Raw genomic sequence first — 27,406 nt, 5'->3', positions numbered from 1 at the left:
AAACACACCTGTATGCTAAACCCTGCTAATCTGCCTTGTGCCCTCGCTAAATAAGTTTCCTGTCATAAGCGCTACGAGGCCTCCGGGTAGATAGCGCTATACAAGTGTAGTTTCAAATCAATTCAATTCAATAAGGATTAGCAGTGTCGCATATATACATCTTCCCCGTAGGAGCGGCATACATCAACCTGGATTTTCAACATAGAAGTAGAAATAAGCTACATAGTACATTCTAGTTGTAACTAATTCCATCTACTTTCAGCCTTGTGTATACAATACAGGTTCCATAGCAAGTCAGCCCACACCAGCAGGTACAATACCATCAGGAGATTGTGATATCAAAACTGAGCTCTCCTAAGTCAGAAAGCTCTTTAACTGACCCCATATGTCCTTACGCCTAGACGAGGGTGGCATCATAGTAGCAAATAAATCACAGTTGGTATTGCACTATATAAGACTGTTAAGCCAAGCTTTTGTTGCTGGAATCAATCCACTACCCCACCGCAATGGCAGTTCTCGCTTAGCTAACAGCAGGGAATCTTAGCGCTAGTTTCGGATAATTACAAACATATCCCAATAGATCAATTTTTGGACAAGGTTCAAGCTCGAGGCTTACCATACATGACAATATTGTGTACACTGCCTTTCAGTATCCACCCACCTTTACGCAGGTCTAGGTCATATGAGCAAAGTCGGCATGGGGAGCTCCGCATTTCGGGCATGTTTGACATCGTGAGGGGTCTATGGCGTGGATTTTAGCAGGTGACATGTATGCCATCCATAGAAATTTAAAATGTAGGAATTTATGTTTACTCTTCATGGAGATTTCTTTAGTCTGGGTGCAGCAGTAGGTCCAAAGTTCGTCTTCTATTGGGTGACCTAGGGCGCATTCCCAGAATCAACATTATTTAATGATTGGTTTTGTGCGGAAAGGGACAGCACCCATAGCAAGAGCAAACAATTAGGAGAAATAACATGTATTTCTCCTCACTGTGCCAAAGTAAAGGCTGCTATTCAGTGGCATTAGATTTTGGCACCGCCTCAGATTTACAGATCCTTGTAAATCTGGGGCAGCAATGGTTGCTCCTTTTCATGCGGACAAGTGCATGAATGGGTACCATATTTACAATGCAGTGTTAAGCCATTCAAGGTGGCTTAACTCCGCTTTGTAAATGTGGTGCAGGGCATTGCACCCGGCAACATTGGAAAAAGTGACATTGAGTAGTGCAATCCCCTTGTAAATATGCCCCGTAGATAAAGCAGAATGCCACTAATGATTGTTTTTATGCAGGAAGGTGTCCCTCTCTGCGCAATTGTTTTTATGCAGGAAGGTGTCCCTCTCTGCACAAACACAATCATCCTGCAATGCAGGCACCCTTGTATCATGGTGCAAGAGTGCTGGTGTTGGCGCTATGCAGTGATGCGCCGTATTTTTGTTAATACTGCACATCCCCACGTTTTGAAAACCACGCAGCTCGGCACAGCAAAATTGCTTGCAGCACAGCACTGCTCCATTTTCATGTAAATACACCCCTAAGTCTCTCCGTGAATAAAAAACAAAAGTGGAACGTCTGGTTCTCATGTGAAGCGTTCTGTTAAACATACAGGGCTAAATATAACAGGGCAAAAGAAAATACATGCAGCCCTAAGCCACTTAGGGATAATTTTCTCGATAGGTATTTTTCCTATATAGTAAAAATAAAAGTGTTGTGCTAAGGTTTCATTAAACATATTGCTGGAGGTAATACAAATAATTTCTCTTCTGTTATCAGCATATGCTCACAACAACGCACAGATACCTAGGGAGATGATTGTTGACACTTTTTAAATTTTGGTCATAGATATTAATTATTTCATTTAGTCGTGTTTATGTTTTTAGGTCCAGCATTCAACTTTTGTATATACTTTAGTATATAATTCTATGTGTATGTACTTTGTGGGCTCTGGAGATCAGACCTAGGACTTGTCTGCTTTTACTTAGGGACTTTGTTTCTGTCTAACTGCCTCTGTTTAACTGTCTTGATAGAAAACAACCAGTAGAGGTCAGTAAAATACCAGAACTGCTTTCTGCTGAGGGACTTTTTTTTCTTTCTGGCACCTGCCTTTATTGAACTTTCTTGATAGAAAACGACCAGCAGAGGTCAGTAAAATACCAGAATCACTTTAGCATTCTCTAGATTTCAGTCCATAGAAATTGTCTTCCACGAGCACCCGTAGACAATAATATTTTTTTTAATCTTGTATTTTCAGTGATATGACCACAGAAGGCCCTTATTTTACATTAAATACGAGCTTTGGACTATACCATTTCACGATGAAAGGCAATAATTCTCTCCATGTGTTCCCATACCTGGTGTTTCACGCAGTTTGGTGCTTACTTTCCCTCAATGTTAAAGAACAGTAGATGTTTCAGCACCCAGGCTAATGTACTACATAGCTAAATACATATAAGGTCCGAAAGGCAAGACCGATTGCATTGCAAATGCTTGTTTATTTTCCTGTTTGAGGTGCCTGATAGTTGGCATGCTCGTAATACTGAATACATGGCGCTACTTGCTGTACCTTCTTCCTGGTTATTTAGGTGTGTCTGCCACCTAGTGTTCACTAGATATATTTAATTCATTTTCCAAAATGTTTATGAAAAATTCAAGTCACTTTCTGAATGGGCAAAAAGGGATCTGTCTATTTGTACAGTGTATCTCAGATGTGTTAAAACACTCCAACGAAGAAATTGTGTGAATAATTATACTGAGGGTTTGCTTGTTTCGACACACAATTAGAGAGTGTTTGATATTTATACTCGTGGGAGTGGTAAAAGTGAAATTGCGCTTAATTTGGAGTGAAGAGAATGCACTGACATTTGACGTCTTATTTTGAAGAGCTTTGCTCACGACACTGTACTACTACAAGAGATTTATGAATGGTTTTATTTATGCAGCAGGATGTGTGCCAAAACGCCACACCTTTTCAGTTGCTCTGCCACGGTTGGAGAATGGGGGTGGGCGGTTTTTAAAACAATACATGCAAATGAGATGTGAGTCTAAAGAGACTGAGGTGTGTTTGTATGACTTCTTTGCTCCAGCTGTAAACCTGTTGTGAGACAGGACTGCCCATAACATTGGCACAACCAGTGTACCACCACCAATGCCAGACTGAAAGCCAAAACAAACCCTGGCAAAAATGTTCGAACCAGGCACAACTGCAGGAACTGGAGTGGAATTTGGGAATGGAGGCTTTCATGGTCGGCGCTTGGCAGCTGTACCCACCCAGCCTGAAAGCCGCCACCTAACCTGCAGTCCACGGACACAAAGCCAGTGTCAGAATGGCCAATCTGGGCCTGGTGACAACGTCGCCTGAGGGATTGAAGACAGAAGGTTCCAGGGAGGTGGGCTTTGTTCACGCTGGGACCTTGGATAACAGAACAGGGAAGTGTATTGGCTGCAGAAACGGATGAAGAGAATGACATATAGAAGATTCACACCAAAAAGTTGGACATTTGCTCCAAATGGAGTATTCCAGCAAGGGGATTTTGTAAACGTTTTTCTCAGTGCGCTCTAAGAATGGTACTTCTTCCAGTTCAATTCACGTTTGTGTTTGTAATACGGCTAACCTGTGAGAGGCCATTTGTTGCGGATGTAGAGGCTACTCGCTGCTTCTGTCTCTGAGCTTCATTGTTGAGTGTGACTTCCAAAGGTTCCCCTTACTCTGAGTCCAAGTTGATATGGGATGGGTTAAAAATGTAGAGTGATATCCGGCCTGGTTTAGGGATTAATGCTACCATTTATTTATCTGGAAGCCATTTTTAGTTTTAAAAATAAGTGTGTTTAAAGCATAATAAGGCATAGGGGTAACGCACAATACTTAACAATAAATAATCCGAAAATTATGCAATACCAAATAATACAATCATCATATAACGAAAAGACATGAAATAAGGTCAAGTGAAACTCAAAAAGTTTGGCAATACAATCATATGGAAGCAAACATATCACATATAGATTATATACAAAGTTGAATTGTCAAACAATATAATTAAATAGGTTAAGTGAGGATAGAAGGGAAGTCAGGGGGGTTTAAGGACTTCATGTTTTGCCGCTGTGCAGGACAAGGAACCATGTGCACTGTCTTTAAAAACTGAGCAACGAGGGTCCACACGATCTGGTGTTTCAGAGCTAAAGACTTGGGAGACATAGTTAGTGTCCAATCTTCGATTATAGCAAACCGCATTCCAACAAGCTTGAAATGATAGCTTAGTGAAGTCCTTCCAAATGTTTTGTGATGTTTTGAAAAGCTGCTGCTAACAATAAATCCACAATATGAGTGTCATAGGATATTGGGGTCCAAGATTCAGCTATACTACCCAAAAAAGATTAGAAATTTTAAAAAAAACGACACTATGAGATATTGAATTAACTTGAGCCCATATCTGCAACTAAAAGTGCATCACAGGGGGGCATGTAAAAAGTAAATGTTTTAAATCTGCCTGTGGTGAAAAACATGTCCAACAAGTGTCTTCCGTAGCTGGGTGCATTGCATGCAAAAGTGTGGGAGTCAGTCATAGTCTGTTATATATGAAGAAAAGGGACTGTGTGGTGTTTGCTGCGCTAAAAGATTTTCAGATTTTAGTGCAGATTTTATTCCAGAAAGAAATTTACCAATCAACTTCAAAGTCCGATACACATGCCAACTTCACCTTTGTTTTGGGTCTATTAGAACCGGAGGTAAACAAGTGGGAATAAAAATAGATGCTCTTGGGGGAGAAAGCAACAGAGTGGAACAGAGGTAACCAGTAGAAAATGTTGTAGATACAAAAGGTTTTCTTTGTTCGTAAGCATCGCAAAGGGCATTATATAACACTTTATATGTGTTCTCAAATATTGAGGGCAAATCGAATAGCCGAGAGGCTTGGGAGAATGACAAGAAGGTATCATGCTCAAAAAAGTTGGTGCACCCAGATTAAACCCTTGTTTCCCCAATTTTTCCAGTAATGGGTTTATTGTTAACAAGTATAATTTGGTTGTGCCAAATGGTAGAGCTAAGGAATGTATCAATATCCAAGGAATTGGTATGAAGAGTGGAATCCAATAACTTACATGAGTGTTTAAGGATAGGTGTAGAAAGAGATTGTGACTTGCAAGGGAAAGATAAATATTCTTTGAATGAGAAGGGGAGGAGAAAAGATTTCTCAACATCCATCCATAGTGGACCTTGATTCATGGAGTCAGAAAGCCATCTAGATTATTGACGCAATAGAAAAGCCTTGTGGTAATTGAGAAAATCCTTTAATTTAAGCCCTCCCTCTGACTTTGGACGAGTTAGTTTGAGTAAGGACATACAAGATTTTTTATGATTCCAAATAATAAATGAGATGAGAATCGAGTTGATCTTCTTAAAATGTTTAAGAGGTAAGGATACCAGGAGATTAGGTATAATGACCAATACAATGGGACTCAGCATCATTTTAATGGCATCCAACTCCACCTAGAGAGATGAAGTGAGTGCCATCTGGTGGTTAAAGTGGTTAGTTTGAGTACACATTTCTCTAGATTTATAGAGACTGAGGAGGAAATAGAGTGGGTAAACAACAAACCAATATACTTAATGTACTGAGGACTCCACGTGAAATTGGACATGGAGAATTCTTCTTTAAAGGTAAATTTAGTCAATGGCATTATTTCCCATTTTTCATTATTCAGCTTATACCCAGAGACTTTGCTATATGAGGGAACCTCCCATAAAAAGGCTGGCAGGGACGAGGTAGAATGGGAGAGGAACAAAAGGACATCATCTGCAAATGCAGCAAATTTAATCTGCAGACCATCAAAAAGAAAGCCTTTAATATCTTGATTCTGTCGCAAACGAGAAAGTAAAGGTTTGGGTGCTAAATAAAAAGAAACAGTGAAAGTGGACAGCCTTGACGTACACCCCTCGCCAAGGAAAAATAAGAAGAGGTAAGACCAGTAACACAGACAACAGCTCTTGTGGCAGAATAAAGAAGAGAAATTAGGAAAATACTTTTTAGACTGAAGCCAAACCATCAAAGAGTTTGGAAGAGATAGGGCAAATAAATGTGATTGAATGCTTTTTCAGCATCTAAAGCAATTGCTGCACTGGACTCATTTTTGATAGGAGATTTGGAGAGTGTGTCAAAAAAAATACGGCTGTTGTCTGAAAGATATTTTTTTTTTACAAAACCCGATTATTCCTTACCAATCAAGTCAGGAAGATAAGAGTCAAATCTCAGGGCTAAAGCCTTAGAAAATATTTTATAATCAACATAAACCAGTGATATTGGGCTATATTGTTTGCAGAAATTAGGGTCTCTACCTTCCTTAGGGATAAGGCATATCAAAGCATCTAAGAAGGAGCTAGAAGAAGAGCATGAAGAAAGAAAGGAAGATACTAAAATTAACAATTTGGGAAGAAGTAATTTAGCAAAATGTGAATAAACCTCAGCGGTAAAGCCGTCAGGGCCCGGGGCCTCATGTTCTTTAAGTGTATTTAGTGCAATGTGTAATTCTGACTGCGAGATATCATTTTCTAATGGTGAGAGGTCAATACATTTGTCAGCTGGTCTATTATTGGATGAAAGAAATTGAGAAATATCCAAGTCAGACATCACATTTTCAGGTGCATACAAAGACTTATAATATTGAGTGAATTCATTCAAAATCGGCAAGTCCAAATATCTTGGCACCTGGTAAGCATCAATAATGGGATCAATATTAAATTTGTTATTCTTAACTTTAAGGTAATTCGCCAATAACTTACCCATCTTATTCTGACCACCGTAAAATTTTGCACAGGATTTTAACAAGAACAACAAAGTATTTTCTGTGGACTCGTTATTAAACTGAAGTTTATCACGAATAAGTTCATGTAGACATTCTTTTGATTTGTAAGTATAAAAAGAGTGTCCCTGTCTCTTTATCTGGGTCAAAAGTTCAGATGTATAAGTGCGTGATGCTTTTCGCTTCTTAGCAACATCTGAGATAATAAAATCGGGTACTGTTGCTTTAAAAGCATCCCAAATGATATGAAAGGGCAGGTCGTCTGTTTGGTTAAAAAGAAAATAATCCTGACAAAAACACGTCAAAGGAAGGGGTAAAATTAGGATCCAGGAGGAATGAATTGTTAAAGCGCCACCTGCCAGGGGCACAGGAATGTAGAGATAAATCCAATTGAAGTGAAACATGATCTGGAATTAAAATTGATCCACTGTCTGCAGAAAATAGAGACTTTGAAATATTATGTGAGACAAAAAAGAATCAATTCGGGATTGGGTTTGATGGACAGGGGAGAAATAAGTATATTCTCTTAGGGTAGGATTGCAGAGACGTCTACAAGCTTTAATTGCCTAATAGTTTGGACATAAAGCTTGTGGGTGCTGTTTGGTACAAAAGTAACCTTGGAATTATGATCAACAAAAGTATCAAATACCTGGTTCCAATCTCCAGCTAGGATAACATTTTCATCAGGATGGTTAGCGAGAGTCTGATTCAGATCTGACGAAAAATGGGAGTCACTGATCATGGGAACATAAATATTTAACAAAGAGACTCAAACTCCTCCAATCAACAATTTAGTATACAGCCATCTGCCAACATCATCAGAAGTTTTGGAAATCAGCTTAGCACATAAGGTTTTGTGGCACAACATGACAATTCCATTTCTTTTATCATCACCAGGAGAAAAGTAAACATCACCCACGCATCCTCTTCTAAGTTTTAAAAATCCATGCTCTGTGAGGTGCAACTCCTGAATCAGAGCTATACTAGCACCCAGTTGCACCAAATGGGCCAGAACACGCTGTCTTTTTCAGAGACAGAAACAACTTTTGAAAAATAAAAAATACCACAATTCATACCACACAAGAAAGAAGGGGGCCGATTCACTACTTTTGGTAGTCACAGAAGGCATTTAGTAGTAGTAAAGTTAGGACTCCTAACTTTACTACTACTAAATGCCTTTTGTGAATACCGAAAGTCATAAAGTTAGGATTTTGTCTCAGTTTAGTAGTAGTAAATTTAGGAGTCCTAACTTTACTACTACTTAAATGCCTCCTGTGAATACCAAAAGTAGTAAGTTTAGGACTTTATCTCAGATTTGTTCTGTTAATCAGCCCCAAGGAAATTATAGACCTTATCATGACATATGTATACAAAAAAAACATGAGATAAAGAAAAACTGAAATTAGATGTGAGAAAGAGGAGAATAGAAATAAGAAATTAAGAAATAAAGATGACAAGAAAGAGAAATAAATCCATAAAATAGAAAATAGTACAATATTAAGAAAACAGAAAATGGGTAAACATACCTATGAGAAGTAGGATCGAAGAAAAGGTTGGAGGGGGATGAGGCCACATGGAACAGATGGTACGTTGGGGATCAATGGGAAGAGCACGAGAGAAGCACGGAACATATTACAAAATATGGGAAGAGCCACAAACATGAATGATATACCTGCAGAGAAGCAAATAAAAAATGTATAATCAATATTAAGTTAGAATAAAAATCATAAGAAATAAAAGAGACATGGCCCTTGAGCAATCTATAGAAGTAACAAGAGTTGGAACATATTATTATCAACATTTAAATAACATTAAAAAATTAACAAAGCTAAGAAAATAATATGAAAAGAACATGACTTAAGGGGTAAAAGATGGACCTGAAGTGTCCATGTTTTCTAATTTCCATGCATTAATAAAACTCTTCAACTTAAACGGATCCTCCTATGTCGTAGTCTTATTTTTGTAAGTAAATTTAAATTGGCAAGGATGCAGCAGGTGAAAACGAGAACCAAGAAGACAAAGATCAGGCTTTAAATTGAGAAACTCTTTGCATCTATCAGACGTAGATTTGGCATAGTCCTGTGAGAAAAATAGAGGGTACCTGACCAAGAAATATGTTTCAAAGATTTAACTGCTGCTAGAACTCTGAGTAGGTCAGTGTATTCAAGAAAGTACATGATGACTCCTCGTAGTTTACATGCATGAGAGACCTATTCTGACTGATGTCCCAGTCTATGGGCCTTTTGAATATTAAGATGAGAGTCTTCAGACATATGTAAAAGCTTGGGAAGGAAGGACTTAAAAAAGAGACAGGAATAGAGCCTTACAACACCTCAGGCAAACCATAAATGTGTAGGTTGTTATGTCTGCTTCTATTTTCCAAATTTGTGACCTGTTGATGGAGGGAAGAGATCTGGGTCTGAAGAGATTGAATCTTACCTACAGCAGAGCCAAGAGATGTAATGCTCTGCTCCGCTGTATTCAGCCTTTCCTCCATTTGGGGCCACTTATCGGTGAGAACCTGCAATTTAAAGTTAGTTTCTTCCATAAATGGTCTTAAGGCACGTATTTCCTCCAGCAAGAGGTCCAATGAAGCAGGTGAAGCAGATTTTGTAGGAGAGGGAGAATCCTTTTTTAGGCGTTTAGTGGTGGCCTTCCCAGCAGTAGATGGAATAGGAATACTATTAGACACAGAAGAGGGGCTGCCTTTATGCAGGGCAATCAAGGAGTCCTCTATATTTGATAGTCTTGAAAAAAGAGTGGAATTTTTATTGATCTTATGAGCAGATGTTGAAAGTGGGTTAATTGCTCTTCTCAGGCATCCCATATATATATACTAGAATATGGGAGAGCAACTTATAAAACCAAAATGCTATCAAAAACCATCACTTTAGCACAAAAAGAGAAAACCCACATCTGAAAAGTATAATTAAAAAGTTGAAAAAGAGTACCTCATATAAGCAATAGTCAACAAGAAGGGAAGAATTCCACCTCTACAGCAAAGACGTGAGGAGAAATTATTGTAGAGCAAGCAAAAAGCAATACATAATAACAAAAACCCATAAAACAGGAACTGCACATGTTGAAAAGCTGTCTTTAAGCGTGGGCAAAAAAAAGTGAAGAATGTGCTGCTGCCGTGCTCCCGAAGGAAAACTCACTTTTACATGACAGGAATTCTTATCTGCGCATGACTGCTGATTATGTAAAGTGGCGGCCGGCTTGCTGAAGAGGTCCGGGCTGTCGGTCAAAGAAGAGCTTCCCAGGTGAAAGAGAGGTTGGCGTACGCCGAAAATCATCATCGGGGGTCACCGCTGGGCAGGTAAAAGCCGCAGGGATAGATGAAAGAATGCTCACAAACGTTCCGGGTCCTGAAGATCTACCCAGAAGCTGCCATTCGCCCTGGGCTCCAAGCCATGCCCCCTCATCTGGAAGCCATTTTGGTAAGTGAGTAATGTGGGGTTTTTGTAATGGCAAAAAGTTCCAAAATGTATACAAAGTGGTGAAATAACTTGTGATAGCCTGTTATGAAATGCGAGTGGGCTACGGCAGGTATTATATGACAACTTTCAATTAGTTGGGGTATGTCAGTGCTTTTCTCACTCACGGACACCACTGAGGAGTTCTCTTCAGACCTCCCCCTTGGCTGGGCAAAGGAACCAATTAAGTATCTGGGAATATGATTAAGCCAGGAAGTGGATGTCCTTTGGAGGGTTAACTAAAGGTTTGTGTTGGACGGGTTGGAGGGTCGAGTGGCTACGTGGGCTTGCCTCCCTATTTCTATGGTGGGGCAGCTTGCTATAGCTAAAATGAAAATATTGCCAAAATTTCTCTACTTGTTTATCAACCTTCCTTTGCTGCTCATTGGCAGCTTTAGGCGATGCTTGTGATAGAACCTGGTGACATTGGCTTTGGCTGATGGCAGCCCAGAATCACCTGGGAGATCCTTACCATGCTATTTGAGCAGGGGGCTTGTATGCACCCGATATGGATATATACTATTTCTGCGTGCAGGTACAGTTCGCGTTCTGCTGGTTGTACCCTACAGAGTTTATGGCACACACAGTACCTGAGCCTGATCTTGCGGCACCACAGTCACTACCAATGGTGTTATATAGGACACAATACTGCCCATGGGGGGGAGTTGACACCATTTGGTTCGATGTTCTGTTCACTCCCTCGGTTCCATTGATCAGGCACACAAGAATTCCCTTTACTCTGGACGCAGGCGTGTGTGATAGACTCAGATGGCTCTAGCTTACTACTATGGGAGCTGCATTCCCTGAGGGGGTATTCATTTAGCTACAGCAATTATTTGAGGAGGACACAGTGAACCTGCTAGACCGATTGACTTATTATCAGCTTAAAGTGGCCATGCGTGCCTATTATGCCTCCTTTCCTGCCACTCCCCCCCCCCACTGCCTGCGCTCAAGGGAATCATGCTGCCCCATGAATATCTGAGAACGATTTCGGGCCTACATACGCTTGCATGGATTAACTGAAGATGCTGCAGATTAGGCTGTGAAACTGTGTTGGGCTAAGCAGCTCCCCCTCAATAGATAGAATTTGTACAGTGCCAACTATTGTGCGATGACTATCCATGGATGGAAGCTAAGTGCTGGGCTCATGGGCTCAGGCAATTGTGCAGTTAGGGGCTCATTATGATGGAGGATTTTCCGCATCCTCCGGGCCGGCGGAAACCACCGCCGGCCCGGAGGATGCGGAAAATCCTCTGCGGACCCACCAAAGACCCACCGCCACATTAGGATGGCTGGTGGGTCCTGGTTTCGGTCCGCCGCTTTTCCGCCGCGGTTGACTTACAACCGCGGCGGAAAAGCTGTAACATGGCTGGCGGTGTCTATCAGACACCGCCAGCCATATTAGGATGGCGTAAAAGAGATGCTTTTCCACGGCGGCTTTTCCGCCGTGGAAAAGCATGTGTATCTTCACTGCGCGGGCCCGTTGCGGGACCCCTAGGTGAAGGGGGGGTGGGGGGTGCACATGTGGGGTACCTATGGTACCCCCCTGCATTTGTATGCAGTAATCGGCAGGCACTATCTCACAAAAAAGAGAGTTTCCCAAGGACCAGAAAGGACTGGGTCAATAGGTTATATCAAAGAAAAGATTCCTTTCTGGGTACTTATTTCACAAGGTGACCATGAGGCCTATCCGTAGCAATTGGCTGTATTTGACATTTACACTTGACAAATTCAAGAGGTCAAAATTTAAGTCTCCACACTAGGTTATTTGTACTTTTTACTCAAAGTTTATTTTATAGAAATTCATGTTTAGGAATTCATTTTAAATACACTTTATAATTTAACACTGTGGTCCTCTGGTACAAATATATATCTAATGGCTAACAATTCCGTATTACGGTTAACTAACACAGAGTCACCACTTTATAGTATGCATTCAAAAATTAAAATACAATAATACAACAAATTAATAAAAAAACATTTTATCACAGTTTAAAATGGTCCAAAGAGTCGACGCGTTTCGGTGCGTTTATTATACTGAATGCACCTTCATCAGGACAGAATGAGTTAAAAACAGGTTTACATCTTCTTTCTGAAAAAATGAATAGAATGCATATTATTAGTGCGAAATTTCTAATTTGAGTTTTTGTCCTAGTTTGTGGGCTTAATATTTTGCATTTGCGACACACTTTCCTTACTTTAAATTTAAGAAAAAGCTCGTCCTTCAAGTAATTTTCTGGGACGTATTGTTCTTTGGTTGGTCTGGTAGCACGTGTTTATTAATTCACGGCCGTCAGTGATCTGTAAACATAATTCCCTTATTAATAATGTTTTTACATTGTTTGTATTTTCAATTTACGAGTCGGTTACGATTTGGTAGGCTGCACTTACTTATATTTGATTATTAAGAACATATGATCACTAAAAACGGGATAAATGGTGTCTTCTCCAGGTGGCGTATTTTTCTTAAGGTATATACTCCCCTCTTATATGGTCTCCCGACAATGTTCTTGAATAGAGGAAATATAACATATCTTTTAGGGCCTTAAACATGTTTAGAGAAACTCGATATCCGACATGCTAGTTTTCTACCTACCGGTTATATGAATCCTGTCAGTTTTAAAGGCTTTTTGCTCATTAAGTTGGTGGTCTTGACGGTTCTAGAGATTGTTGTCGCTGCCCTCGCTTGCCAGCCTCGCTCCTTTTATTTGATTAAGAGCTGTTCGTGGGGCATAACAGAGGTATAGATGTTAATATAATATGGACAGTTTGTATGCTGTCTTGACCACACATACAATCTTAAAAATATATCTAGACACAGGCCATTATTCCCTGATAGTCTACTGTAGTCTTACTTTACGTTTATTGCGACCCTTTAAGCAGGATAATGCGTGATCAACAACTTTTTCTCCTAAGTCCCCGTTTAGATTAAGAGTATCCTGGTATCTCATTTCAGTTATGCGGGCACCCCTTAAGTTATTAACCATTAAAGTTACCCCCGCCATTCCGCTAAAGCTGCGAGCTCTCTCCTCTCTATACTGAGCATGCTGTCAATGCTCTCACTCTACTCAGCTCCGTGTAGCGAGTTAACGGGAGCGTTCTTACCTTTAATCTGGCTAGTGCTTCCTTCGTGTGGCTGGCGTCCGCTTCACTGGAGATGACAACCACACGAAGGCTGCCGGGTACTATTTATACCGGTGGTAATTGAATTATTGTACCGTCGGCTGCATTTAATTGAGTGTTAAATGTACTTAATTTCATCCATTCCGGCCATTATTGTAGTTTTTTAGTCATTCTCGCTTCATCTGACCCGGGCAATACAAACTACAAATATGGCCGCCTTGCGCTGTGAACACTTAGTACTTCCGGTGCTTTGTCAGATATTGCCCGGGTCAGATGAAGCGAGAATGACTAAAAAACTACAATAATGGCCGGAATGGATGAAATTAAGTACATTTAACACTCAATTAAATGCAGCCGACGGTACAATAATTCAATTACCACCGGTATAAATAGTACCCGGCAGCCTTCGTGTGGTTGTCATCTCCAGTGAAGCGGACGCCAGCCACACGAAGGAAGCACTAGCCAGATTAAAGGTAAGAACGCTCCCGTTAACTCGCTACACGGAGCTGAGTAGAGTGAGAGCATTGACAGCATGCTCAGTATAGAGAGGAGAGAGCTCGCAGCTTTAGCGGAATGGCGGGGGTAACTTTAATGGTTAATAACTTAAGGGGTGCCCGCATAACTGAAATGAGATACCAGGATACTCTTAATCTAAACGGGGACTTAGGAGAAAAAGTTGTTGATCACGCATTATCCTGCTTAAAGGGTCGCAATAAACGTAAAGTAAGACTACAGTAGACTATCAGGGAATAATGGCCTGTGTCTAGATATATTTTTAAGATTGTATGTGTGGTCAAGACAGCATACAAACTGTCCATATTATATTAACATCTATACCTCTGTTATGCCCCACGAACAGCTCTTAATCAAATAAAAGGAGCGAGGCTGGCAAGCGAGGGCAGCGACAACAATCTCTAGAACCGTCAAGACCACCAACTTAATGAGCAAAAAGCCTTTAAAACTGACAGGATTCATATAACCGGTAGGTAGAAAACTAGCATGTCGGATATCGAGTTTCTCTAAACATGTTTAAGGCCCTAAAAGATATGTTATATTTCCTCTATTCAAGAACATTGTCGGGAGACCATATAAGAGGGGAGTATATACCTTAAGAAAAATACGCCACCTGGAGAAGACACCATTTATCCCGTTTTTAGTGATCATATGTTCTTAATAATCAAATATAAGTAAGTGCAGCCTACCAAATCGTAACCGACTCGTAAATTGAAAATACAAACAATGTAAAAACATTATTAATAAGGGAATTATGTTTACAGATCACTGACGGCCGTGAATTAATAAACACGTGCTACCAGACCAACCAAAGAACAATACGTCCCAGAAAATTACTTGAAGGACGAGCTTTTTCTTAAATTTAAAGTAAGGAAAGTGTGTCGCAAATGCAAAATATTAAGCCCACAAACTAGGACAAAAACTCAAATTAGAAATTTCGCACTAATAATATGCATTCTATTCATTTTTTCAGAAAGAAGATGTAAACCTGTTTTTAACTCATTCTGTCCTGATGAAGGTGCATTCAGTATAATAAACGCACCGAAACGCGTCGACTCTTTGGACCATTTTAAACTGTGATAAAATGTTTTTTTATTAATTTGTTGTATTATTGTATTTTAATTTTTGAATGCATACTATAAAGTGGTGACTCTGTGTTAGTTAACCGTAATACGGAATTGTTAGCCATTAGATATATATTTGTACCAGAGGACCACAGTGTTAAATTATAAAGTGTATTTAAAATGAATTCCTAAACATGAATTTCTATAAAATAAACTTTGAGTAAAAAGTACAAATAACCTAGTGTGGAGACTTAAATTTTGACCTCTTGAATTTGTCAAGTGTAAATGTCAAATACAGCCAATTGCTACGGATAGGCCTCATGGTCACCTTGTGAAATAAGTACCCAGAAAGGAATCTTTTCTTTGATGTAATCGGCAGGCACCGCACGATGCCTGCCGCTTTCTGCATACAAATGCAATGTATGCATTTTTAACATTGCGGCGGGTACAGCTTGAAGCTGCACCCGCCGCAATGTTAAAAATAGAGGATGTGACCGCCAGGGTAGTGGTCACATCCTAATTGGACAGGAGGGAACTCCGCAGGCCATGCGGAGGTTCCCTCCTCCTCTATGGTCGCGGACGGACTCAAGTCCGTCCGCGATCATAATGAGCCCCTTAGTGTTTGTCTTCTTCAGCTCTCTGCTCCTTTCTCTTCTGTGTTTTCTTTCTTTTTCATTTTCTCAATATTTACCAGGATGGCTGGGGATGTACTGCATTGATAAGTTGAATGTTTTCATCTGGATTTGTAAGATGTACCAGTAACAAAGGCTGTCCTCTCTTTGATATATGGACTCTGTATCTTTTTGCTGAAAATATAATAAACAGAATACAAAAACCAAATCATTGACATTTTTGTATTTATGAAGAAGAATACCAGAGTAAAGTTTTAGGGTAACCTCAGTAAATTTCACCTGAAGGGTCCATCGTTTTACACTACTCTACTTGCATGTACTGAGCACTTTTGGACGGGTAATTGACTTATCAATGCTGTACCTTAACAAATGTTATCTAACCATTTCTCTTTGTTTTTAAGGTAATTTGTATGGGCGGGGTGCCGATGATGATAAAGGACACGTTCTGGCTTTTCTGAATGCAATTGAAGCAGTTCAGGTCAATGTACGTTTCTTTTCTTCAATAACCCAATGAAAAAGATCATCTTGTCCATACTGAGGCAATTTCTTACAAATGCTATTGATTATCTTTGGACAGGTACTCCCCGTTAATGTGAAGATTATCATTGAAGGAATGGAAGAAGTTGGTTCCGATGGTTTAGATGAACTTATTAAACAAAAAAGAGACACTTTTTTGGCTGATGTCGATTACTATGTGATTGCGGATTCGCCGTGGCTCAGCAAAGTACCAGGCATCACATATGGAGCACGAGGAAATAGTTACTTTTATGTGGAGGTATAGTATAGAAGAACATTCTGATGCATTTTTTCCAAGAACAAGGTACAATGAAATCTTATCATGTATTGATGTGTAATTTATCCTTTAAGCCTGTAGTGTTCCCTGCATCCATCAGACCAGTTTGTTGATTTTATGCATAACGCTTACAGAAACTATCATTAGCTTGGACATCAAGATTTAGAATTTGCACTTTATACAGTGATGTACCATATGAAAGTAGTGCAAATAGCTACCTTTACCAGCAATACTCTACTAAAGGGGACACGTTTTATCAAGCATAAAAGGCTGAGGTGAGTTGCTGAGGTGCCAAATGGGCTTATTGAGGTGTGCCCTTTGTTCTGGTACATGTTGGACTAATGGCCACATTACGAGTATAGCACCATGTGCCGCATTCTGAGTGTGGTGGTCAGACCGCCAGAGGACCAGCGCCTCTGCCGGAATCCAGGATCCCACGACATGACCGTCTGAGGAAGGAATTTTCTGGCAGTGCCGCAGCAGGACTACCGAGCATATTCCGAGCTGCCAAGCCACGACCATTTTCATGGCTGTGAGCCTGCCATAAGAAGGGTGGCTGTGAGGCAACTAAGGGGAACCTATGGGCGACCATGCTGCCTCTAAGCCGAGGGGGTACATGCAGGGGTGGGGGCGCACATGTAGTGTCCCCCTGGATTTGCACCCCCAAATCCTTCACGGTGTGGTATATATGCCACACCGTGCAGTAACATGCAGTCGGAGCACTGACAGCGGCTGTCTGCATATCAGGCTCTTTTATGAGCCTGACACACCGCCACTGTCAGACCACCAAAACACCGCCCTCTAGACCAGGATTTAACTCCTAATCTGACTGGCAGCAGCACCATGGCTTTGACGATCCTATAGCACATGGCACATTGCACCGTCTGCTGTAGGACCGCCAAAGCTGTAATTAGGCCCTAAAGTGCTCTTGTGGATGAGCATGAAAATGCCAGGCAAGAGGTTGATTTTTTTAGCAGTGCTTAATTTGTGAAAGAATGAGTGCCCGTGCCCGAAGCTCTGCTCAGAAGTCCACGGCCAGTGCAATCAAATAGCGCGCTGAATACCAAGGCTGATAGTCTTAAACCACCTGATCCCTATTTAATTCATGCCAGACACTCCTTGCCCTGTTATCTCACTCTTGAAGGTTCTTTCTTTCTCCCCTTGTGACGTTTTTTCAGTTTTTCTCTTACTCAGTCTTTCTGCTTTGCTTTTCCCTCTCTTTCTCTCAATCAATACCTGATAAAGGAAAATAAGCTCCGGTCCCAAATTTGAGTGCTGTAGGCTCCACAGGCAACCACTGGCTCAAATTAAGCACTGGGATTCAGTGTAAAATAACTCTGGAGATGCTCTTTTTGCTTTGGCTTTTCATGACTTTTCGGTTTTGTTTTCATATTTTTACATGAATATAAAGCACGCTCAGTCATTATGATATCTGCACTTGGCACACCTAAGATATGCTTGGCATCCATTCTAGTCAAGTAGAACATACGCGTAAATAGAATGCAACCATTTTATACAGACATATGTCATCAAAAGCAGTAGGATGCTATGACTCAGATATTATTGGTTGAAAGCGCACCAAGCAATAAGTATATGTACAGTATTAGATTTTGAAGATTCATCCACAGATATGAAATTGTTCCAAAATGTCACATGTTTATTAATTCAAACAAATGTTAAGCATTCTGGTTAAGCAGCTGGTAATAGCGGAACAATCATAATTATTGGGATTGCGAGTTTCAGTGGAAAATAAAAGCATATTTGATATAGAGTCACATAGGAGGCAATGATGTAACAATGGCGCAATCTGACAATCAGTCAAGTCAGACTTACAATAGCTACCACAGCCGATACGTGTATCATTAAAACTCATTTTTTGAAGGCTAATGATAAGTTGGAGGTAAGTAATGAAATCGAATTCTTGAGTACGAGTCATCTAACGAGTATGTATAGAGGTATACAATCGTGAGATGGGATGAAGATTGGGTGATGTTCAACTGAGACAGTATGGAATTAGAAGACCTTAAGTAACAGAACACATCAAGAAGTGCAAAGGTGGTAAACTTATAGGGCCTGTTGTAGTGCACAAACGTGGTCTAATGGGCAATGGGTTGTACTTGGATAGAGGCACGCCATGCTCCAATCATCCTTAAACCATCAAAGCTAAAGCAGACCAGGAAATGGTGTGAGCAGACCAGGAAATGAGGTGAGGGTATGAATACAAAAATGTAAAGGGAGCTTATAAAAGAGATGGAACCACCACTACTGGAAACAACATGAGTTTCAAAAGTGCAGGATAGGTGAACTTTTTTGTAAGAGGAAGATAATGGCTGGAACTGTCACCAAATAACAACCAGTCTAACCTCTGTGGTGGAGAATGGAATGGAGTAAATTCTAAGACAAAGAGTTGAGTCTGAAGTCAATAGCTTACATGAACTCATTCATGAATGATTCACACAGTTTTGGTATAAAACCATTTAAAGACAAAGAAAGTCACAAACACGATCCCTGACCCACAGATGGCCTTCTGTGCTTGAATATGAAGTCAGGGGTCTGCGAGGGAACTGGGCTCAAGTTTTATATATGCTTTAAGAGGCAACAAAGGGACCATCGAGAAATCTTTGCACAAAATAAGCGGAGTCTGATAGAGAAAATATCAATTTGATGACATTCAAACATTGAGGTGATGATCCTAAAGCTCTGATGTAATTCCACTGAGGCCTTTGAATCATGACCTCTTTTCTCTGTTGAGAACAGTAATTGAAAGAGAGAGCTGAGCAGGTATGTCAAGGGTAGTGCTGTACAGTAGTATTTATATAGCACTTCATAGCCCGTTATTGGGTGCCAAAATATATTTTTGGGTGGGCAGCACATGACTCTATGGGGGAGTTCATGATTAGCAGAGTGTCGTTTTCCCTTGAGTTAAGCATTTTGGGGTTGTAGTGAGTGACCAAAGAGGAGGTTTATTTCCTGTGTTGGGGTGTAATGACTAGCAATGCGATGGAGGAGGTGTGAGACATAGATGCACAACATGTAATAGTTATTAGCTGGTGGTTACAATGTACTTTTCATGTACCAGTTTATATTTCATGACTTTTTTTAAGCTAGATACAGGGGTCTGCATGGATGGTTTGGGAAAAGTGTGGGAGTTGCCTTGGAAGTAACAACACATATGTCAGTACACAGCACTATCCTAGTGGGAGGGGAAGCCGAGTCCTGTGTGTGTACACATAAAAAGGGGGTAATCAAAGCAGGCTTAGTAATCCATATGCACAGTGCCCGAGACAAAGATGCTGTCAAATCAATCAATCAATCAGCATTTGTATAGCACAGCACTTCAATCCTAGGGGTATCTGGGTGCTGTGGATGAAACGTCTCTGGGCCCTATTCTAATCTCGTTCGGAAAGCAAACCGCACGACTCGTGTCTGAAATGCTTTTCATACGACTCATGTCAGGGGAGTCTGACCGAACAAGTACGATGCAGTAGAAAGCATCCAGACACGATTCGGTTGGACTCCCATTGACTTCAATGGGAGCCTGTGTACCGAACGCGTACACAGGCTCCCATTGACAAAACGGGTGGTTAGGGATCATCGTGCACCCTGTGGTGCCTGCCACACTGTGCATAGTCTGAAAGGGAGAACCCATGGGTACCCCCACGGGCATGAATCGGAGGGCCCCGGGTGAAGGGGGGCCTGCTATGGGCCCCAAAAGATCGATTCCAGCAGCTTTTTCAATCTGGGCAAAATAAATCATAAAGGCTGTCTGAATCGTTCATCATACTTGCTCATGCGGAATCTGGCTCCATTGTACAGCATGATTAGACTTTGAACGAGTCGGACTGACAAGTCCGGCTTCGGAAATGAGTCGGTCGACGCAGACGAGATCTTCGCATTGTACTTGGTTGTCCAGAACGGGGAACAATTTGGTTGGAAACATAGGCTCCGAACTGGATGAGTACGTTCCAGAACCCATCTGGAAGTCTTCCTAACGACATCGGAATCGAGCCCTCTGTTGGAGAGCCAGGTCCGAAATGAGGAGAAAGAGGTAAAATAAAGGTCAGAAATGAGCAGAGAGAGTCAAAAAGAAAGGGCGGAAGTGGGCAGAAAAAGGCAGAAAAACAAGCAAAAAGTGGGCAGAAAAATTGCTGAAAACGAGCGGAGGAGGCACAAACCTAAGGCAGTAGAGGGTAGCGGACTTCAGGCAATCTGGAAAGGAGAACTGTCGAGAGGGAGCTGGCCTGAGGAACTACTCAAATGATTATGAGCACTGGTAAAGCCAAATAGGCTTCACCTTTTAATGGAGTTTGTCAGCTTTTTGGTTTTGCCAATTGTTTTTGTCTATGCTGTTCCACATCGACATAAGACAAAAGTGTCTGTTTGCTGACGTGGAACCTCATTGCCAAAAAAAGCTTGATGATGAATATGCATGCATGCAACATCACTCATGGCCACATATATGTCTTGATGTAACAACAGTGTCAGCATGATGATGTATGCACTTACATGCATCAACATGAAACCGCCATTTTGCTTTGATTTTAGTTTGCTTTTCCAAGATGCCTGACGCCCATATTGGAGGTTTAAATTATTAAATAAATGAAAATTGAGCCAAAGTGAATAATTTAAGGAAAGGAGTGGCCCAGCAGTAAACTGCAGTTGCCGGGCTAACAAAAAAAGAAAATAAATGTGACTGGCCTTGGGGACAAGGGGGCACCAGTCTTATGGGTGTGAGAGAGTCAATGTCAATGAGCAGCAGGAGCAGCAGGCAGGGACAATGGAGGAGGTGAGTGGAAGAGTAGTATAAATTAAGAAAAAAAAGGATTTAGGGGTAGATGTATCAACATACCCCTTTGCGATTTCTAAATAGCGATTTTTAAGGAATCAGCCTGGCAGGGTCAGCCCCAGCCAGGCCCTGGTTATGAGCTGACTCAGAGAAATATGACATTTCTGGATGACCCAAAAGCAGTACAAATATAACTTTGGACTCTGCAGAATACTTCCTCTTACATAAGTTGCAGTGGAGTTTAGTGCATGTCTGGAATTTGTAGGCCCTAGGTAAGTGAAACTAGTCCAGGTGCTCTCATCCTCATAGGAGAATAATGAAGTGAAAAACAGTAAAGCACACTGACTTTCCCTGGCATGTTTCTCCCCCACTGTATAAAGCCTATTCCATGCCACACCCAGCTCTGCATAATTCCTGCCACAGCGTTCTATGTTTACCTGCTCCGGGGCTGCGCACGCCAGGAATCTCCCATGCGCAGCCCCTACACGTGTGCACACGCATGTACTTATGTGTCTGCATGTAACCAGCCTGGTGCCCCTTACTCTAGCTGCAGCGCAGTGGCCTAGTCAAGCCAGGGGGACACCAGTAAAATGCACATGCAGTCCCTTTCATCATGAGTTCACTGTGAGTGAGTCCCAATTTATGAGGCTCTCCCACAGTAAAAGCTCCACAAATAGGTGTTCAAAAAGCGAAAAGTCTGGGCGGCTCAGATGGTCAGAACCACCTTCTAACAGGTGCAGTGTAGGTCTCTGATGTCATCCAGATAGTACACAACCTTCACCACCCTTACTCTTCCCTATTGTAATGGTAACCTGCAAGACAACACTTCAGAATTTCCTCTACAGGGTTCCAAAAGACCATGGCATGACAGATGGGGATATTCTCCATAGAAGTAGGAATTTGGAGGTAGCTGGTAAATATAAACTAGTATTCCTGACATCATGTGTGGAGAAAGTAATGCAGTCATTACTGAAAAAAGAACTAGTGTTGGGATTTGAAACCGCCATACCAAGGAATCTGAGACAACAAGGATTCATAAATGAAGGATATAAAATCATTTGAGAAAAAAACACAAATTAATGAGAGCATATGATACTTTACTACTAAAAATTATCTCTGGCCTGCTTAAAGAGACACAACTTCCATAACGTAAGATAAGTGAATAGCTACTTTAAAGCGCCACCTAGTGTTAATGCCAAGTTACTGCAGGAGAGCAGAAAAACGATCTTAGTTGATGTTTTATAATTCTCCGAAGGAAAAAACATACCTAGACTTGATGATGATTTTCTCACTTTGGATGACTATATATGGTATCCATTTTCTAATTATGAAGTACATATCCTGTTTGGGAATCTGACTTCAGTTTTGCATGTGCTTTAGTTACAAACAAATGCATACCAAGATATGTAGTCATAGAACAGGCCGGATCTGTGTGGATGCAATTTAATTCAACAAAGTGGCAAGACTTAAGAAGATGAGTGGGATGAATCTACTACGAAACAACACACGTCTTAAACTCAAGTGCCATGGTCTAATGAAAGTCCTGCGACCAGAAATCAGAGAAAAACACCCATACATGCCACACAATATAACAGAGGTGAAGAGTTGGATATTATATTTAAAGTCAATTACCACAAGAGTAAAACATGTAAATAAATCAGTTTCTTGTGAAACGAATACTCTCGGTTATAAAATAGGAGGAAACATGGTAATTTAGTTAAAAAGCAAAAAAGTATTTATTCATAGAATTGTGATTAATTAACAGAATTGCTTACAAATAGAGAAAGGGGTGACTATATCCAGCTTGTGCTCAGTTTGTGTTTAAACACATTAATGATCTCAAAATGGGAGAGGAGCACAATGCATTTCATGCTTACAGTGCTGATACAACTGTACCGTCTCTAAACCTTTTTTCTAGATATATGATGCCATGTACACATTTGAAAAACTTTACCTGAGTCTCCCCATTTTTCCCTTCCTCATAATGTATTTTACATACTGATATAACTGACTCCCCTATTGATACCTGTTGAGATATTGTTGTTTTTTATCTTATAGTTACCCAAATCTCAACTGGATTATGGGTCATACTCCTGTGGGTTTTTCTTAGGTGCAATATATAGCACTTCTATGCCATTGTTTTACCAGCTCTTTTCAAAACGTCACATGCAACATAGTGTTGCTCTTATACAACATCTAAAAATGGCTTACTGCTATAAGACAAATGGAAATTCCTGGATCCTAGACCATGTTCCTTAGTGCAGTGATTTCTACCTATATTTCAGAGCAATTTCATGTCCCACGTGTTTAATGAGACTTTTGGGCATGTCACCAAATAGCATAAATCATAATTTCCTTTAAATATAGTACAATAGATCAATTCATAACTTCTATTTACGTTTGTCTGCTATTCTGTAGGTAAAAGGACCGCAACGAGATCTACACTCAGGGATCTATGGAGGATCTGTTTATGAACCAATGAGTGACTTGATATACTTGTTAGGTAAATACCTATTTATTTTTTATGTTATTCTTTTTTTAAGTACAAATGAGGTGTTTTAATATCTGAGAACATTTTCTAACTAAGTGGTATTGTGCCTCAGTTTTTCACTTTCAAACAGTGTAATTTATACACAGCATTTTCTGTAGTATTTTAAAATTATGGGGCATTTTATTTGAGACGTGCCCGTGAAAATAATGAGAAACACTAGATCCAACACTAACCAGATAATTGACAGTAACTGTTTTGCTTGTAGAGTTGACGCACTTTTGAGGTTGACGTACCCTAATATACAGTAAACAACCTCACCCTGCACCCTTTTAATGATACCAGCCGAGGGCTTAATACATTTTTTTTATTTTTACACCTACGAGCCAGTTATCCTTTAATCACCACTTTTCACCACCTCACCACTCACACTTGTTTACCTCACACACACCAACACATAGTTCACTTTCAGTGCTCCTGCGTAGTCGCGAGTCGCAGCACGCCGCATCCCGTAGAGGGATGCGAAGACCCCAATGATGAAGCATGACACCAAGGGGCCTGTTGGTGTGTGAGGGGTATTTAAAACAACACTGTGTGCTCCCCACCACTGTAGGGATCACTACCACTGCCAGAGTGGATTCCATTTTGTTTATGTAAATTGCCAGGGAAGACCGAATCCACTTTCCCTCTCCCTCCCTCCTTTTGTTGTATTCTTGCTTGTAGAGTTGTCATTCAGAAATGCAATATTTATTTTTTCTTGTTCATTCGTAAGAAGTACTTAAAAAGTAGTTTTAGTCTCTCACAGTGAAATAATCAAGTAATTGTAATTTAAGTGAGGTGAGCACCCACACAGCTTATCTACCCATATTCTCAATGTCTTTCTCATACATCTGCACCTTTAAACATTAACCTAAATGACCCAGTGTAAGTGCATAGTTTTGTTTCTTTAACACTCTTTATTGGCATTTTACACATGGAAGCAGTAACAATTCACATTTGAAATACAGTCTTCCAATATTATCTGTTGTGACAGGATCTAGGTTAAATTCAACAGTAATGCAATAAAGGCAGTATCATTGCCATACCAACTTAATTTGCCCCCTTCCCACCCGCCTCTTGTGTCTAAGTGCCCAATATCTGTGTTCACGTCTACAATTCCATAACCATCTATCCGAAGTGCCGCACTATGTTCCACCTATCCCATTTCCTGTTGTTTCCGGGGTTTGTTGTGAATCTCTCACCTCATCTACCACTCCATCTAGGGGTTCCTTCAAATCTGCAAGCATTGCGGACTATGCTTGTGCATCCACCTCAAGTCTATCATCTTTCCTAATGTGTTTCATCTAAACCAGCTCAGCTGTCGCCCACTCTTTCATATCTCTCAGCCATCTACTCAAAGATGGTGGAGTTGGGCTAAGCCACGAGATTGCTATTCTCCTCTCTGCAATCACCAACGCCAGGAGCACGAACCACCTACTCAGTATTTTTCTTTTTCATGGTGGGTATTAGATTCAATAGAGCAGAGCAGTCCATCCTAGGACCGGACCGTATGGTCGCACCATGTATATGTTTCAACACTCCCTCCCAGAGTGAGCTCAAAGTCCTGCACTCCCATAACATATGCACGAAGAGTGTTGCTGCTTCTCCGCATCTAGGGCAAGCATCTGATTACTCCGGATACATTTTACTTAGTCTGTATGGGTTAGCGTTACCTGGTGCACTATATTATATTGAATTATCTTAAACTGGGCATTAGAGCTCACCTCTCGATCTCCTTCATATACTTTCACCCACTCCCATTCCATTATGGGTTCCTCCGACTCCTCTTCCCACCTTGCTTGAACTGGGAGGGCATTGACTGGACTATCGTCTCGAAGGGCCCTATAAATGTGGGCGATCAAGCGCCGCCCACCCGCCATCGACAGTATTGCTGTAAGAACAGCAGTACATGGGGGTTCCTCTGGGAAGGAAGTCCAGATTTCCCTAGCCGCTTTCGCTATCTTACCATACTGTAGGAATTGACCCACTTCCAGCCCAAAAGCAGCCTTAGCTTCCTTTCGGGTTATCAAGTTGCCGTTAGTATACAGGTCTCATTTTGTAAGACATCCCCACTCATTTCGCTGGATGGATATGGACTCTGCAATTTTCTTAAATGGCCAGATGACCCAACATAGCATGTCAGGGGAGTAAGGTGCCATCCAAATCACTCTCTTAACTGCATCTTCCCAAACTTTTGCTACATAGCTAATCAGGTAGGGATATTCGTTCTTTATCGCAGCCCCCATCATGAGTAGCTCAGGCAGAGCACTACCACTGTAGGTGCCCACCAAAAGGGCCTTCTCCCGGTTACTACCCTCTTCCAGCCAGTGGACTGCATGTTGTAGTTGGCCTGCCATGTGATATAGATGCATATGGGATTCGCCACCCCGTCTACCCACTTTTGGTGGAGGGTATCTAGTTGAACTCATTTCCACTTGCTCCCCCACAGCAATTCCACCAATATGCTATCTAATACAAAAAAATAGGCTTTGGGAATTTTCTAGAAAGAGTATTACAGGGTGTAGAGACAGTGGGGCAGTATTATCATTTTTATAATCGCCACCTTACCCATTAGGAAGAAAGGCAAGGACTTCCAGAATCCCACCGAGGCCCGCACTCCATCCAATATCCTCCCTATGTTATGCTCCAAGAATGACGAGGAGGTGTGTCACAGTTGAACTCCCAGGTACCTCATACCCTCTTTTTCCATGGCAGACCCACATCAGGGTTTATATCAATTGCCTCCTGTGCCATTTTCGCGATTGGGACTATTAACGATTTACCAGGGTTAATGCGAATTCCGGAAAACTCACCATATTTCTATAGTTTGTTTAGGAGGGATGGAACCTCTCGAGGTGGGTGCCTTAAATACACTAACATGTCGTCTGCGTACAAGGAGACAATGTGTACAGTATTCTCCTAGGGGGACTCCATGTCCCCCCATGTTTTTTCTGAGTGTTGCCGCTAGTGGCTCCATCGGCACCGCAAACAGCAGTGGAGACAGGGAGCATCCCTGTCCTGTCCTCTTGGCAATACTAATTGGTCTTACACCACCCCCTGAATCACACCTGAGCCTTCGAATTCATATTTAGTAGTTGAACCCAGGGAAGAAACCCCTGTTGCATCCCCATCTTTTGGAGGACTGCCCAAATATACGTCCATTCTACCAAGTCGAAGGCTTGCTCAATATTTAACATTGCTAGGGCACAGTCCTCATCCTGTATTATCGGAGGGAAACATCCTTTACAACGCAACTTTTACCACGCAGTGCCTTTACGACGCAACTTTTACAACGCAAACCATTACAACGCATTGCGCTGGGGGGCGCTCTAGAGTAGGGAATAAGTTTAATTTACTATCCAACACCTTCCCTAGTGTCCACGGGGACTGGAGTTGGAATAGTAAATTAAACTATTCACTATCCAGCATCCCAAAGCGCTATGCGTTGTAAAGGTTTGCGTTGTAAAAACCGCGTTGTAAAGGCATGTGATGTAAAATTATGATTTGTAATGTCATACATCCATTATCGGAGCATGCCAAATATGTGCAAGTCTTCTAAAGTTATGTGTGGTGTTTCTCCTAGGTATACATCCTGTTTGGTCCAAGTGAATTAAGTGGGGCATGTGAAGGAGCAACCTAGTCTCAGGAATCTGGCTCAGTAGCTTAACATCCAGATTCAGGAGGGAGATCGGTCTATAGGA

At 41.1% G+C, this 27,406-nt stretch overlaps 1 protein-coding gene across 1 annotated transcript in view; it reads left to right on the top strand.

The window, feature by feature from the left end:
- Positions 1-27,406, top strand: part of LOC144829070 (cytosolic non-specific dipeptidase-like) — a 406,044-nt gene that overhangs the window by 181,977 nt on the left and 196,661 nt on the right. Inside the window, exons 5-7 of the mRNA XM_078687833.1 lie at positions 16,001-16,083; positions 16,177-16,374; positions 23,597-23,681. Coding sequence (XP_078543959.1) covers positions 16,001-16,083; positions 16,177-16,374; positions 23,597-23,681 — 366 coding nt within the window. The remainder of the gene's footprint in view (positions 1-16,000; positions 16,084-16,176; positions 16,375-23,596; positions 23,682-27,406) is intronic.

The sequence above is a fragment of the Lissotriton helveticus genome, chromosome 4_1, assembly GCF_964261635.1.
Source record: "Lissotriton helveticus chromosome 4_1, aLisHel1.1, whole genome shotgun sequence".
NCBI classification, from domain to species: domain Eukaryota; kingdom Metazoa; phylum Chordata; class Amphibia; order Caudata; family Salamandridae; genus Lissotriton; species Lissotriton helveticus.
This window is presented reverse-complemented; position numbering and strand designations above follow the sequence as displayed.